Raw genomic sequence first — 17,496 nt, forward strand, 5'->3', positions numbered from 1 at the left:
TGACTCTCAGATTTACTAATTTTAAAGATTACTCTTTATTGTTCTAGATAGTGGAAATTAGCTAGTGGCAATAAGCATGGTCTATAAGTACCTTTGATTGCAAGCAAGAAGCCATTTCAATTATCCTCCTTGCCTTTGAAGAATTTCCATTATATACCTGACAGTCAGTTGGCAAACTCCCTCTTGATCTTTTTGACAGAATGCTATGTTGACGGGTATTGCCACGGAGACATCATCCACCTTCCTATGCACCATTTTGTTCATCTTTAATAAAGTAGTATACAGCTCAGAGTTGGGAAGAGCCAGAAATATCTGATTCCCTAATATTATTTACTTTCAGATTTTGCGTTCATTCTTTCCTTGTTATTTACCTCTGAGTGTAAAATCTTCTTAACATTGAAATCTACTTACTGAAGCGTAGAGAATATCATACAAGCAGCAATAGTTTAATATATTTTATATAGAAATATAAGCAGTGCTCTTCAAGGTTCTGTAGAAGAAGATGGAACATATAACCAACTATTAAAATATAGCACTTAAAAAAATTCTGGAAATAGTAGTGATGGTTGCACAACATTGTGAATGTACTTAATGCCACTTGAGTGTACACGTAAAAATAATTAAAATGATAACTTTTATGTTATGTATATTTTGCCATAATATAAAAATTATGCTCTAAAAAATATATAACACATAATAAATGTTATTCAGCATTTCTATTTCTCAGTTAGGTAACAGAATCAGAGAAATGAAGAAAAGAAGAGATAGAAAGAGAAGGAAAGAAGGAAAGTAAAGAATAAAGGAAGGAAAGATGGGAGAGCAGAGAAAGAGAGATTGCCAAGTGGAGTTTCAGTCTAGGAGGGCAGCCCTCAGTTGTCAAGCTCCGGAGAGAATATGTTCACAAAGGAGGCATGAGAAAAGAAAGTCCCAGAGTTCCCTAGAGATATAGAAAAGAAGATTTTTCAGTAAAAATCTAGCCTTTCGGAATATTATAAGTGAAAGCTTTTAAAACCATTTTTCCTTGCTTAGTTTTAACTAGGGATAGCTTCTGGGTCAGGTGAAACTCATGACCAAGTTGGGGGACGATAGAGCAATTAGTCAAACTGATATGCTTCTCATGGATTTGTCTATTTTGTCCCACATTAAATTTTTGAACATTCAGTAATATTTCTCTCAATATCCATCTCTGCTTCCTTACAAAATCCTACACTGTTCCCTTCTGACTGTTTTTTCATTCATTTTCTGTAACAATGGGTATTTCTAACTTTAATATTCTCACTTGAAATATTGCAATATTCTTTTAAATGGTCTGTCAGTCTCCATTTCCTTCTCATCTAATTTCAATCTCTTAGATAAGCATAGTACTATATCTAACTGGTGTGTATGAAGAGATAGACCTTTGGGCATGCCTTATAAACATTTTATTTTTATTTACTTTTTAAGTCTATAAATGGTGCATGTTTATAATTTATGGATACATTTACGAATATTGATGGTGCCTTCTCAGAATTATTTTACTGGTAGAAGTTTGTGATAAAAATATTTGGAAATCATTGCTATAATAGAAAGGTCATGACTTTTGGTGCAATACACACAGTCTCAGTTGCAAAGTCCAGTAATGTCACTTATTTGCTTAATAGCTTGGGTGAATCACTTAGACTTGGTAGAATCATGATTTTAGTTGTAATATTTTTTTTACGTGTAGATCTAATAATACCTTGCATTGTTAAGAAGATTTGGGTATACATGTGTCTTGATAGTGATATAGCGGTAGTTATTATTTATTTGGTTCTTCTTCATAATCTTATGATTTAGCAAGTTAGGCACTTGTGTTCCGTTTATTTCTATAGTTTGTGGGATTTTTCCTCATTTTTTGTGAAATCTTGTATATCTTATATTTTTTCATATTTTCCATTTTCTGTAGTCTATGTAGAACAAACTATTTTAGCTATACATGTATTTTAAACTTTACAGAAGTAAGATATTACAGGGTTCACTTAATAATGACATTGTGTGGTTGTGTTTTTTTTTCATGAGGGAATGGGGATCTTAGTACAGCATACTATGCACAGGCAGAGTATTTCCCAAAACTATCTAAAGCCATGTTTTTCAAACTATTTTGACTGAGGCTCATAGGAAGAAATATCTTTTGCATTGAATTCCAGCACACACATAATACACACTCATTTATATACTGAAACAAGGAATTGCATAGTGTTTTATGATATTTTCTCTTTTCTTATAGTTTATTTAAAAATCCCCTCTCAGTTGATTTCACGACTCACTTAAGGGGCATGACTTGCAATTTGAAAAATACTGTTCTAAAGGACATAGAATAAAATAGCATTCAGTATTGGTCATTATATGTAATGTAGAGATAACTTATGAAAGTTTTTTGGCTGAACCAGTATTTCAACCTTCATATAAACGTCTTAAAGTTATTTTGAAAGCACGTAATCTCAAATGAATTTGAAATTGTTTCATCAAAAGCAAATGTTGTAACAAAATGGTTTATTTTTCCTTTTGGTTCTTAAACATTTATCGATGCAACACAAAAATACTTTTTTCTTTCTCTTTTGACAGATTGGCTATTTGGTCTTTTTACGACTTTTTATATATTTCCTGCATGGTCACCTAGAAAGTTTTAAACAACATTTACTTAGACTTCAACCATATTTATACGGTAGACTATCTTTTATTTTCTTCACTTACAAATGTCTTACGTTATATTTTGAGGAGCTCAAACTATCACTATAAAGAACATAAGCTGTATTTTATTTTTCATGAAAGGTAATAAGTGCAGGATTCCTTCTGGGCCAGATTGCATGGATTTTACTTTTAACTTTCCTACTTAACTAAGCATATAACCTTGTCTGTGACTCAATTTCCTCATCTATAATAGTATCTGCCTCTCTGGATTTAAAGGAAGTTAAATTCATCTTTTGTTAAGGTAATGCTAGTGGCAGTGTCGCTGCTGGGCTGGAGGAAGGAGAGAGTGGATGCAGGGAGTCTGTCAGCTATGGCATTAGTATAGGCAAAAGGCATTGAATATATGAACTATTAAAATGGCAATGGGATAGAGTAAAATGGTTTTGAAAAATGTTTAGGAGATTAAAGACGCTGGATCAGTTAGATCTAGGCTATATGTAAGGGAAAGTGAGGAGTTCAGGAGGAATCCTAAATTTTACATATTGGCTAATAGGGTCAAGGTAATGGTGCTCTAAACTGAGAGAATTTTGGAGAAACATTGCACATGTTGAATTTTAAGGTCAGTCAGGTATATATACCCAGTAAGCAGTTGGAAACATCGGTTTAGAACTAGGGAAATGAGTGAAGCCTGGGATTGACATATTTCATGGGTATTAACATGGATGATTATCAAATCATCCATGTTAACATCGCTCAGATAACCTGGGGGTGGGGGGTGGTGGTAGGGAGAAATTAATTCTAAGCATAGAGTTGTGGGGAACATAAACATTTAAGAAATTATTGGAGTAACAGACTCCAGTAAAGGAGAATTAAAGGAGATAGGAAAGAGTGATGACATTCAAGAAAATACACATTATCAAGAGCTGTAGAAGTATGAAATAGTAGGAGGTCTGAAAGTGATGATGGATTTCTACAATCAGAAAGTCATTGTTGATCTTCGGAGCATCCCCAAAGGACAAGGAGAAGTGGAAGCAAAATTCAGATTGGAGGTAAACAAAGAATGAAGGGAAAATTTAAGTATAACACAGAGATGGCAAACTATTTCAAAAAGCTTAGCTATAAAGAAAAGGAGAAATATGTCAATAGTTTGGATGGAAAAACAAGGTCAAAAGAAGAGAAGATTAGTATGTTGTAGGATAAGAGATGAAGAGATTCAAGATACCAGAAAGGGAATGATAATTGATTGAAAAGGTTATGGAGGAGGGAATAGAAGGTAATGGTGGGAGAGTTATGGAGACTAACCAACATGCAGCACTGCTGCAGGTTTTGAGAGGGTGTGAAACCAGGATGAGGCTACAGACTGGCAGAAGAAGAATTCACGTCTATCATTTCTCTTGTTTTGATTTCTTCATTACATTATAAATCCTCTTTTTAACTCCTCACAGTGTTCAGCATAGTGACTCATACATATTCAGATGATGGTAGCAAATAAATTGTGAAAAATTATTTGAACAAAGCCTTAAGTTCTCACATTAGCTTGTTATTGTGGATATATCCCAAGAAGACCAACATCTTTGTTTCATAAAAGGATAAAATCCCCAGATTTTGCCCTCTTATCAAATACTAAGTAGAGCCTTACATAGGCTAGCTATCTATCTTCAGCAACAGGCTGATTCTTATCTGAGGCCATCAGCAGCTGCTACTGAACCATATTGCCATCCAGTAGAAGAGTGGTTGTTACTAATTTTCCACTGTGTCGATGATGGAAACTCAAAAATATTCTAAAAGTTTATAAAAAGAACAGCACAAAGATGGTTCTTTTAAATATCACATAGTCTTATGGTGAATGACATAACTGCTGCTATACTTAAAATATATACTTTTAAAAATCAATAACAACGTCTTGAAAGGGAATAAAATTGGAGAATGTTGGATTAAAAGCAATGACATTGATTTGTTTGTAGGATTACAATTTCAAAGTATGCATTATGAACAGAGTATCTATTATAACTTGATTTATTTTCAGCTGGAAGTTTCCAAGCATTGTTTTGCAGTAACTATACTTAACTGGGCATTCAACCATTATGCAATTGCTGTTCTGAATTATATCTACTCTTATGTATGAATTATTTACCTTGCAGTTTTCTATTATACCACCAGGGGTCATACATAACATTATAAATCTTGACTAGATGGGCAAATGTACAGGAGTTTCAGCATCTCAGCACTGAATTTAATTATATTTTAATAACTAAAAGACAAATGAAACACAATGCAAGATATTAATGAAAAATTTTTCACAAATCATTTTTCTTACAATAGCACTTTCTTTCTCTGGAGAATTATATTGCAATTATCCAAACATCTTTTCAAATGTTCAATTCATTCTGAAAACCATGGAAATTATATGTAAAAGAGGATTTATTTCTGAATCAGTTTTTGGCCCTGTGGAAAGCAAGAAAGGATATGATAACATAGATTCTGATATGGTGAGTATATCCTAGTACATGATGACTGAGATCTGATTAGATAGTTGTGCTTGCCAATTTAGTAACGTTGCTGAAGACAAGTTTAGTTGGGAGGAGGAGTGAAAGCAAAGACACTAAATTTGTGCAACCATATGCACATTCCCTGGACGTTAGTTAATAGGATTAGTAGTGGGGCGTCAATATGCACCACTACTGCTTTAAATAAAGTAATGCCATAATACCTTCTTCCTTATAGAGTCATCTCAGCTGTTTAATTGAAAATTGCAATATAATTTAGATTGACTTATAAATGAATATTTTAAGATATTACATTTTTATTAAAGAGAAAGTGTGTAAAGTTCAGGCTATTAATGAGAGCAAGTGTAATATTTTTATGCTTCCATAATTCTTATGTAGTAACATTTAATATGCTATTAAAATCAACTGAAAATCTTTTAAATGGTTCAAAATTGAAGAATTAAAGTAAGCCTTAGTACATGAAAAATCTCCTTTTAATTTCTAGCTCAGGGATTAATGATCAGCATTAGAGAAAACTATCCATCCCAATTATGTAATTCCTTGATATGTAATAAACTATTTATTATGCAAACATGACCACAGTGAGCCATATAACTGTTCATATACCTTACAGCTGATGTACTACAAAAGGCGAACTTCCGTCTCTGGAGTTCATAGTATCTTTATTTCCTTTTCCCACTTACATTTCAAAAGAAAGCGAGGAACACCTCGAAACCTTGACTCTTTTATTTATTTTTGTTACACATAATTGCTATTTTATAGTTTACAAATAGAACATTTGTTTTTGTAGTAATTTCTTAAGAAGGAAAAATATGTTCAACATAATGCAAGTTGAAACAACTAAGGACTTTTAAGGAAGGTTCTCTTTTCAAATAGTTTTATCTAAGAGTTGCCTCACAGTTTCTCCATGCTTCCCTTGGGCACTTTCTAAAACTAACTAAGATTTAAGCATATAAGGAAAAACATTTAATCACATCTATTTGTAATCTCTCTAGACTTTGGTGTTTTGTCTTTGGCTCATTACTTGATGAACCATTTATATAAAGAGTGACATATACTAAGTAATTTGAACCTTTTGGTATAACTACTAATGAACACAAATTGTTTCATACATAAAAGGGATCTTGTTTTTAAGTTTGAAAATATTTTAACAGTAAATATATAATCTAAGACATTGAGCAGCAGAAAGAGCACTGATCATAAAGAAGAAAGACCTGCTCACCAACTGACTGTGTGATCCAGGGGAGGTCCACTAAGCTCTCCAAATCCCCATTTGTTTCTCTTTAAAAAAGTTGTTGCGAAGATTGCAAAAAAGCATGTGCCTTATAAATGATTAAGTGCCATGCAAATGTAAATAATGATTATTGACAAATATATTTAGGAACTCACTTTAACTTAGACAGTTAAATATAATAAATTTTCACCTAGGGATGTGATTATGCTGACTAAATAATTGTGGTTAACTCTGTAGTTAATTGTGCTTAACTTAATGTAGTGACTTGAGTGTTTTTCCTTTAAACAAATAAGATACCGGGGAATCTTGACAACATGAGTGTTTGGTCGTGAGTCAGATGGCCTTCAATGTTGATTTTGCTTCTCTTTAAGAATCAGTCTGTTTTTGTCACCCTTGGTGCACACACACAGCTAGGAAATGGAAATTTACTACTGCACCCCGTGGCCTGAACTGGAAGGGGCAAAAATGTCAACATAGGAAAAGAACGTATCTGCTTAGAGTGGCACAAGTTAGTAAGTCTCAGTGCCCTTTTCACTTTTTAGAACAAAGGCCATAGTTTCAATCTTTTCTCAGATCTATTTTAGCTCTGTGTGTGTGATTCCGTGAGGGGATTATAATGGATTTCAGCGTATCAGATTTGTTGTCTTCCTTTTTCTCCTCCCATTACTCCATAGTATAAAGAATATCAAAGGTAGTATAGCCACAGTGCTGCTAAAATGGCTGATCCAGGCAGCGGATTCAGTTCTTCACGGCCTGTTTCAACGTTCCTCAGTTTCAGCCCACTGTCTCCAGGATAACCTAATCTAAGGCAGCCTCTCCAATTTAGATGAGGATTTACCCCTTCAATACCCTCTCTCACCTTCTGGAAGGAGAAGGGGGAAAAAAGAAAGAAAAATGGGAATATAAAAGATACATTTCTGGGTCAGCCCTGGTGGCCTAGTGGTTAAGTTCGACATGCTCCACTTCAGCAGCCCAGGTTTGGTTCCCAGGTGTAGACCTACACCACTCAACTGTCAGGGGCCATGCTCTGATGGCAACTCACATACAAAAAGAGGAAGATTGACAACAGATGTTAGCTCAGGGCAAATCTTCCTCAGCAAAAACAAAAATAAAACAAACAAAAAAGGTGCATTTGTATTCATCTGCTCTTCCTTCTTTATTATTAGTAGGCTATAATAGAGGATTTGTGGATTTATTGCTACAGTCCTTATCCTCCAGTTATGCTAAAAGGTCTGTAACAGCATATTTTGGCTACTGCAAAATAATTTATTTTTAATATAAGCACTGGAGTATAAGCATAATTATTTAACTTGTTTTCAAAGTGCTGCTATAAAATTGCTGAAAAAAAATTCTGTAGGATGTACACGTTAGGATACACACAATATGGGTGTTGGTTCTAGCTAAGAATGGGAAATTTCCTTTCCCTGCTGAGGGAGCTCATTTCTCTTTTTAACGTCATTTTAAGCTATCTAGACACAGGATTTCCATTGACTTTGACAAATGGTACAATTTAATTAGCTCTGTGGATTGCAGAGCCAGAACACTGCACTGAGTCTTCCACTCTCTCATTTGCTGAATTTGCTAAGCACGGTTGTCATATGATAATAATAACGTAGTTCTTTGGAGAAGGTAGATTTAAACTCAACTAAAAATGAGACCCTTTACAAAATAGTCACATCGGTCCTAAAGTAGTTAGGACAGTAGTTTTCTGAAAACTAAGAACCACATGGAGTTTATATTCAAATATGATTAACAATCTCATCTTCTAACGATTTAAGTACTCGGTAGGTCAAAGGCATTATCTAACTTCGGAACATTTTGTGCTGTACTGTAATTGTAAATGGTTATTAGGAATTGGGTTAGACTGAGACAGAGGTTCTTTAAAATTAGGAGCATTATCCTATGATTAATGTCCTGTTATCCAAGTAACACATTTGTTTTGAGAGGTCCTTTCATGGCAATGTCAACCAACTCCCAAATGACAGAAAACAAGGGTGAAACTCAGAAAGCTGTCTCTGAGCAGCCAAAATAGAGCCAGGGCTTCAAAGTTCATTTCTGTTGTAAAAGAGACCCTGGTCCCTACAGTTGCATAAAATTCAAGCTGATGTGATTATCTGAATTCTCAGCCAACAGTAGATTAACAACACTTTTCTAGATGGGCTTCTCAAAGTAGGCATTGTACAAGCTGCCACTAGCCTATTGGAGAATGTGATGGAGAGGACGTGACCACCGGTTGACCTGTAAACTGATACAGGGCAATCAGAAGCTCCTTACCCTCTCTGCTGTCCTCTGTCAACCCCAGCCAGAGCTGTTTTCAAGGACACAGCCTTGAGATGGCAATGTGTTGTTGAGACTGTGTGGACAGTATACGTAACTGAATCCAGTTAAGGCCTCTGTATAAACTTTTAGGATTCTGGTGGGCAAGTGTGGAGATGTACTCATTTAATGGCCTCCCCAGACAAGCCGCGTAAGTAAGTTCTTTTGCTTATCAAACCTGCCACCTACCTGTCTGGAGTGCTCTGCCTCTTTCTTGGATCTCTCCTTGTCTTCCGTGTACTGGGGGCTAATTTGCAACCAACATAGCCCAAAGCTGCAACGGGGGAAATGAAGGAACTATAGGAAGTGGTCATAAAGCCAAAAAAAAAAAAAAAAAAAGGAAGGAAGGAAGGAAGGGAGGGGGAAAGGGAGAGGAGAAAGAAAGGGGAAAAAAAAAATTTCTCAGGGAGTCATTTAATGCAGCGCTTAGTGCTTTTGAAACTATCTGTGGTAAAAGATCTCTGTCAACTTTTTTTTTTTTAATTTCCAAACCATCACAGACTGATAATTTTGTGATCTACAATAATAATGAATTACTGAAAATAAAAGACTTAAAAATACAAGCATTAATTTTTTCTTATTAAACTTAAAATATATAAAATTGACTCTCATATTGTTACAAAAGTTTCTAAATATATATTCCTTATTTCTGTACTCTAGTTAACAGTTTGCAGATGTCACTTGTCTGCCAACTACGCCTTGAGTGGGACCGATTTAGTGTAAAGGCAAAGAGCTCTACACCACCTAATGGCTCCCAGAGCACTGCTCCCTCAAGGTCTCCCACAAGGATGATGCGCATGATGATTGTATTAAATCACATAATCGTCGTTATTATATTAATTCATTCAAGTTTGCAAATGTATTTTTTCTTTAAAAAAAAAGGGAAGAAACTTTAGCAAGATTTCCATGCAAATGCTTGAAATACATAAAATCCGTGAGGATAAGTTATAAGCCTCACTTATCTGGAAAATTCACAGGTGTGGCAGTTTCATTTGCTCTTGATAACGCCAATGCCCTTCAGCCAAAGGCCACCAGGAACACGCATGAGTTTAGGCAAATTGATTTCGTTATTTGTTGCAGAGAGAGAACACACACCGGCGGAACCATGGGCTGTCTCAGTCAGAGGGAGTGAGAATGAATTTGTTATAGGATTAGGACTTGGTGTGGGTGATGGGGAGGCTGTAAAGAAGCAGGAGTTCTCTCTAGATTTGCTGCTGTCAGAAAGCAGGGGCAGTTCAGATGGGTATTTTGTAGGTGGAACAGTGCCTTTTTGTTGGGGCTTAGAAAAAATTATCAAGTGCTTTGTTTATTTATTTATCATGTTCTCAGAGTAATATTGTCGGAGGTTGATATTCTGTGATAACCAACAGGAGAACAAAATGACCTGGCTATGAACGTCAGACTGGCTTGTAATAATATTGATGTCAAATCAGTTCCAGAAATCAGAGGCTGCTTTTTTCTGTCTCAATGATGAGTAAAAATAGTATCATAGAAAATTGAAAATAAAACTTAAACCTTGTTTAGTGTCTAAATCCCGATCATTTCTTTACCAAGTGCTTTCCGGAATTTTCTCTGGTGATGGTGCCTAAGATTGGTAACAAGAATTTTTGGCCTAACCAAATAGTCTGTGTAGCCATGCAATGTAGATGATTTAAAAAAACAAAAGAGTATTGATTGTTTTAAATTAATTAGTCAAGCCATCCACAAGTTTCAAAACATGTCTACTTAAATATTTATTCAGAATAAATTTGCAACACGAGGGCTGTCCGACATCCAGTCTGAGACTTCTAGAGCAATTTAAGAAAAGAATTTCATTTATATGGGTTCCACTTTTGGGGTGGGCTCTACCACAAAGCAGAAAACTGAGTTATTTGGATAAAATATGTGCATTTACTGAAGTCAGCACATCTTAGTCGGATGCCTTACATTGTTTGAGAATAAAGCTTTTCTATGGAATAGTCTAACATTCTAAACACTGACTCGTTTCCATTTGCTTCTCTGAGATTGTTCCCCAGTCAGTAGCCTGTGCAGAGACTTCATCTTACTCATGCCTTTATCTCCAGAATCGGCTGAGTTCCCGACATGCAGTAATCCATACCCATCTGTGGGACTTAACTAAACAGTTTACTAGAAACTTAAAATGTCTTAGTTTAAAATTTATGTATGAACCTCTGGCCTTCTATGTTAAGAGTACTCAACATGAAAATTATCTTTAAATTGTTTTCCTGAAGTTGTTTTGTATAATAAATGAGAATTATAAAGCCCTTTGGAGTCTCTTTCAGTGTTTCTTTTGAGCATAAAGAATAAAATATCATCCAAGTTAGCAATTTGAGTACATATCACAGGATATGTATCTGAATCTTTGCTGTTGGTAACAGTTCAATGAAAGTGCTGTTATCATTGTCTACCAATAAAATCAGGTTTCTTTATACCAATTACTTTAGTAGACCAATTATATCTATGAAACTGTTAGTAAGCACTCTTAAGGAAAACAAACAAATAACAGCTGTTTGTTTTCTGAATTTGCAGGCTTTTAAATTAGTTACTTAGCAGACATTGACCATGTCCAGCTAGGCATATGTTTTGGTCCTTAAAGTGGAAATCCACATTTTAAAATCTAATTTGCAGTTTGATATTGTTCAAATTTTCCCTTATCCTCTCCACCTCGGGTGGCAGGGAAAACGAAGTCATATAAGGTCTGAGAAGCACAGTTGTGTCTAATAGTTGTTGTTTAGAGGATACAGGATTTTTGTTATAGTGTAGAACTGATGTCATTGAACACAAGGGACCCATGTGAAAATATGTTAAGACATTACGTTCGGTTAGACTATATATACTTAGAAAAGTATCCTTGAGTAAATTGCTCTGCTTGGTGTAACATGAAGTGTAAGAAAATACGCATTTTAATTTGTATATTTAAAATTTATTTTCATGTTTTTTCAAGTCACAGAACTCTTTCCCAGATATATTTTTGTACTTCAATTCCAGAAACATAAGCAATTTAATCGAGGAGGATATGAAGTTAACCCCCTGCTCTGGCACTGTGTTGCTGCCTGGTCTTGTGTTCAGAAGAGCAGTCCTCAGTTGAATAAGGTGCTTGAACATCTCATCTTTCATAAAACCCAGCTTCAAAAGCAACGCTGGTAAGAGGGATCCTATAAATCCAAAGTAACTCATGGAGAAACCTTTGTGTTTAAATGTTAAATAACCTTTGTACTTAAATGTTAATCACACCTTAGTTAACAATGAAAAGAATTTATAATCTCGGTTCCAAAGGCAAGGGCAATTTATGTATTTTGTATTAGTTCACTTCATCAATAAATTGTTCCTATCTCCCTTTTTTTTTTCTTGCTAGATGAGCATGCATGTATTGCATAGTTTGTCTTTACTAAGTGAAATTTGTTGTTGATAAGAAGTTCATTCCTACCTTTGAAACATCCTTTATTTTCCGAGTTGTTAAACAACGAGTTCAGTTTTTTGCCCTTGGAGGAAATATACTAAAATTCTGTTTCTTTATGCCTTACCTGTAAAGTATAACAAAAATGAACCTTAATGATAAGTATGAATTTCCTCCTGTATATCTGTTAATTTGAGAAGGGAAAAAGTCTTAAATTACTACAAAAGAGGGCATGGGTTCAATGGAGGGAAGAAAACTTTTAAAGGAGTATTTCTGAGGGAATTGATCAGAGGCTATCCCTTCCAATATTGGAGGATGATCAGAGTTTTGAATTCCTTTTCCAACGCTAACAGTAGTAATAATGTCATGCCATAGCATGTTGCAAATTCAATTGTCATATATATTTTTTAGAATTAGTTCTAGTTTTTAAGCCTCTGGCGGCCCACTCTGCACCAACAGTCTTTGTATATGTAAACTCGAAGAATCCGGAGTATTCTTTATGAACGAAAACTGTTTTCCTAGTTTCATTTGGAAGTTTTGGAAATTCTAGATCAAGTAAAGATTCCTGGGGGATGGCTTAGCACTTGCCTCATTTCTTAGTTTAGAAGAAGATTCATCAAGAACGTATTCTGTCTCGTGGTCTGATGGGAGAAAGCTACTCATATTGCAGTTAACAAAGGTCATGATTTTTTTTACAGTTTAAGACTAAGGATAGTATCTTTAAGTAGGAAAATCACAATGCAGATAGAATATATTTGTTATATCAATAATACAAAAATATCATTTTAATAAGTATATATTAATATAGAGATGCTAAATACAACAAAAAAATTTAGAGATTCTCATAGGTGCAAATTAGGCTATTCTGGAAGCTATGGTGATTCTTTCAGACCACTCTTATTACAGAAAATAAGTTGTAGGGGATTCAAATCTATGATTTAATTTTTAAAAGGACAAACAACTAGAACTACTTCAGCTCTTGGAAGACTTTCACTTGCTTTTAAAAATAACAGAAAATATATTTTAACATATAAAAATACATATTGCATGACTTTGACTAGTTTATTTTCCAAGTATTCTATTAATTACCAAATAAACAAGTTTAAATAAGTGTTACAATAGTAAAAGTGGTTGATTAAGAATATCTAATTCTGAAAGTTAAGGAATTGTTTCTTTAACCAACTTTCAGTTTTACTCTCTTACATCAACATTGATTTAATTTAATTTGTTAATGATTTGTGTTTAAGGTAGTTTATTTATTTAAAAATTTTTTTTTTTTTTTTTTGCTGGCAAAGATTCACCCAGAACTAACATCTGTTGCCAATCTTCCTTTATTTTTCTTTCCTCCCCAGAGCCCCAGTACATAGTTGTATCTTCTAGTTGTAAGTCCTTCTAGTTCTTCTATGTGAGCCACTGCCACAGCATGGCTACTGACAAATGAGTGGTGTGGGTCTGCACCCAGGAGCCGAACATGGGCTGCCAAAGTGGAGTGCACCAAACTTTAATCACTAGGCCATCAGGGCTGGCTTGGTAGTTATTTTTTTTTACTTAGTATTTTATAGATTTGAAGGCATTGGAGAACATACAAAACTCTTCTTACTTTACAAATGAAGAAACGAAGGCCAAGTTTATTAGGCTTACTAGTGACTGAAACCAGATTTTAAGGGTCCCCATGTAGCACTCTTTTCAGTACATCATCCCACTGTCACTCTGGCTGCAATATTAAGGAGATAACTACTTTGAGGCACCTTGTCATTGAATCCTGACTCTCTTTTTCTGGAAGGACATTGTAGAAATCAAGTGAGGGAGGGGATGGCAGTGTTCAGACAATGCTGAATGAACAGAGGGGTAAATTGAAAAAAATGACAAAACAGTGACTACTTATAATAGAGAGGAAAAGATAATTATTCAAAACAGTGCTGCCAAATAGTTTTGATTCTATTTCTTATATTTATTGGGGTTTTTTTTAAGAAGGAGATTTAATCTTTTTTTTTTTAAGTGACTCTAGTAAATAAAAATAACTTATTGACATTAAAAGATTAATGTCTTTTTAAGTTAGCAATTTGACTTTTCTGTTAGTGAAATTTTCTGTTATAATGATAATATTATACCAAATATTAAAAAATTAACTTTTCCGGAGCTACCTGGTGGCACAGCAGTTAAGTCCGTGCACTCCACCTTGGTGGTCCGGGATTCACTAGTTTGGATCCCGGGCACAGGCCTATGCATTGCTTTTCAAGCCATGCTGTGGCAGGCGTCCCATATATAAAATAGAGGAAGATGGGCATGGATGTTATCTCAGGGCCAATCTTTCTCAGCAAAAAGAGGAGACTTGGCAGTGGATGATAGCTCAGGGCTCATCTTCCTCAAAAAAAAAAAAATAACTTTTCCTCTTACAAACTATTTAAATTTTATATGTAACAGCCTATACAGCTTTCAAGAAGTCATTATTTCAGATAAAACAAACAAACTGTGATGTAATTATCAAAATCAAACCAGAAATGCTTTTACATTTCTGGGAGACTTTAATATTGGTCTTATGTACTCCTAAGATTGACTTCATGTGAAAAATTGAGAAAATGAACTGGGTGAACTTTTTTTTTAAGTTTAAACTGAGTAAAAATTAAAAAAAAAATAGAAAAGAAAATGAATTGAATGTATTTAGAATAAAATGGGAATATTGAGGCATCAGGCCCTGATAGTAAATTAAGACTCCATCAGGATTTGCTGGACCAGATAGCCTTAGAATTGTGACATTTGGTAGAAGATGTCTTTGGTTTAGTACCTGAAATTCAATACCAAGTGACTGTTAACAGGACTAACCTGAGCAATTTCATTTCCCATTCATATCAGTAAAATACCATAATGATGAATAAATTTTCAGAGATTTAAAATGCAGAGGGAGACCATTCAATCAATTGATCAGAAGAAATTTCATTAATAGTGGCAAAAATTGTCTGTGCCCACACAAGTGAGTGGTTCTCATCTACCCATTTCTGATGCTATCCATCAGTAGATACTTCACCATGTATATCCCTGCCCCACTTTTTATAACCCCTCTATAAAGATCATACGGTACAAAAAGAAGGAAATAGAAGCACATGGTTTCAGTGGAGCCTGGAAAAGAGCAGGCCCAGGATCCACAAAAGGACTCATCGAGGGACTCACAGAATTAGAGTGACCTCTGCTCACTGGGCGACAGGGAAAAAACTGAGGAAAGGAAATGCACTAAGGGTAACAAATTATAAAGCAAGGTGAAGAAGTAGAAGAAAGGAGAATGCGTGAGCCTCTCTTGGTGTCAATAAAGGCACCAGCCTTTATCTTGGAAGTTTAGCTGCCCTGAGCTGCAGGTAAGCAGCTTGCTGTAAGGCAGATTTCCATTTAATATGTTTAAATTTTATATGATGCTTCATACTCTCAACGCTCCACCCTGTGGTTTGGCCTTTTATAAATTGCCCCATTTGCTCTGGGGAGATAGCTCAAGACAGTGCAAAAGGCTTTCTAATCTAACATCAAAATAATGAATTGTGTTTATAATTGAATTATTAGCCAATGAAGACTGCTGGGAAGTGCAGGATGGCATTTCAGTAGAGCAGTATAACATATAAAATTATATCTCCCAAAGCCATAGCCGATTTAATGCGCTCCATGAATGCATTCCAAAAAAGCTTGACAATTTAAAATTACATTGACATGGCAAGTGTTTTCCAGACATACATCGTGTTTGCATCAAAATGAATCCAACAAAGAATCAACTGCTTTGTAGGGGCAGCAAGGCCTTTATTTGCAGCTAGGTCACTGATATCCACATTGTCTGTCTCCAGAATCCCAGTAATTATAATGTTCATGTGACAGTCTAACCAAAACCATTCAAACAAAAGATTTTGTCAATGATCCTCCTCATTCTTCATGAGCTTGGATTTCAATGTCAGTCCTCAGTCTTGTGATTCATTTCCTGGATTTCTTATGGATCCTTTGATCCTCTGAGCTAAATATAGCCAAGTCTGTATCAAGGGTAAATATAAAATTTATGCTTTGCTACATTATGGGGCAGTGAAGAAGACAGTCAACCTCAAAGCAGAAGAACTGAGTTTTAGTCCTGCCTCTGCCACCTGTCTAATTTTGAATGTGTCACTTACTCCCTGTGTTCAGAATCTGTCTAGCAGTTAAATAGAGATAATAACCACTTCAAAAACCTTGTGAGAGATTTCAATGAGGTAAATAATATAAAAGCACTTTTTATAATCTGATTCTCCCTTGGATACTTCATGTCCTGCTAGTTCGGATCTGGATTAACTTTTTCCCAGTCTCCTGCCCATTGAATTTCTATCTCAGTACCTGACACATGTCCTGTCCTCAAGTGAACCAAATTCGACACCTTAACTACTACATTTCAGCACTGCCCCCTACTCTCTACTCCCACTGTCACAACTCTAGTTTGAGTTCGTATTGTCTCATGACTATTGTAGCTTATTCACTGGTCTCTTTACCTGAAGTTTTCCCCTCAATAATCTATCCCACTCTGCTGCCAGAGTGACAACATAAATATCATTATACCACTCTCCAGCTTAAAATTATTTAATAAGAACTGTTTTCTGTTGCACAAGTGCTGCTACCTCAATCAGGATCTCATAACTTGCTATGATTAAAAAAAAACAACAAGCAAGAAGAGCAAAAACAAAGACTGAAAGATTCTGCTACTGGGATTAATTACCACCAACTAACCAAACATGCGGTGTGCCTGACAGGGCTGGATGGAGGAAAACAATTAGTGACTCACCTCTGCCTTCTCTGATGAAGCATCACTCATTGCTTGTCTGATAATCCATCCCTGTATTCTCCCCCACTATCTTCCCTGGAGTTCCAGGAGTGAAGTTCTACAAGTAGGAGAAAGAACTCTTAGTGAACGTGCTGAAGACTAGATTTTTATGTAGCCCATTTTTCCTCAGTATCAATAATCAGGCAATGGCAAGAGAGATGTGTTCTTTAAACTAGTTTTCTTAAATGGCCAAAATCAAGAATGAAATCCTGACTACCTCTTCTCCATATGCAATGAAGATTGAGACTAGATTATTTATATTAATCCTCCTCTTTGTAGACTGTTAATATAATCTTGAGTTTCTGATAATATTAAAGTTAAATCATTATTTAAAGTGTTCCATCTCCTCCTTAAAGAATGATTTATATATCTCCATTTAATTTTTGGTCATATTTATAAGTCGACATTAAAATTTATCTATTTTCCCACTCACTGTCAGCCACTTAGCACTAGGATTTCCCATTCTCAAACTGTTAAATGCTATTCATTCCATGCTTGCCTTGAGTACATTTCTAAGTATGAATATAGGTGACCTATTTCATTAGGTGAGCCCTTGATTATATACAATGCTTGG

The 17,496-nt window shown here is 35.1% G+C and overlaps 1 protein-coding gene across 8 annotated transcripts in view; it reads left to right on the forward strand.

Annotated features, from left to right (window-relative positions):
* Positions 1–17,496, forward strand: part of TMEM232 (transmembrane protein 232) — a 178,343-nt gene that overhangs the window by 39,372 nt on the left and 121,475 nt on the right. For 6 of the 8 annotated variants that reach the window (XM_070517613.1, XM_044780089.2, XM_070517617.1 and 3 more), the window contains exons 6-8: positions 2,584–2,683; positions 4,972–5,138; positions 11,695–11,849. In XM_070517613.1, the coding sequence (XP_070373714.1) occupies positions 2,584–2,683; positions 4,972–5,138; positions 11,695–11,849 (422 nt within the window). The remainder of the gene's footprint in view (positions 1–2,583; positions 2,684–4,971; positions 5,139–11,694; positions 11,850–17,496) is intronic. The other 2 variants (XM_070517616.1, XM_070517619.1) reach the window with 1 other exon arrangement.

Source organism: Equus asinus, chromosome 9 (genome assembly GCF_041296235.1).
Source record: "Equus asinus isolate D_3611 breed Donkey chromosome 9, EquAss-T2T_v2, whole genome shotgun sequence".
Taxonomy (NCBI): Eukaryota; Metazoa; Chordata; class Mammalia; order Perissodactyla; family Equidae; genus Equus; species Equus asinus.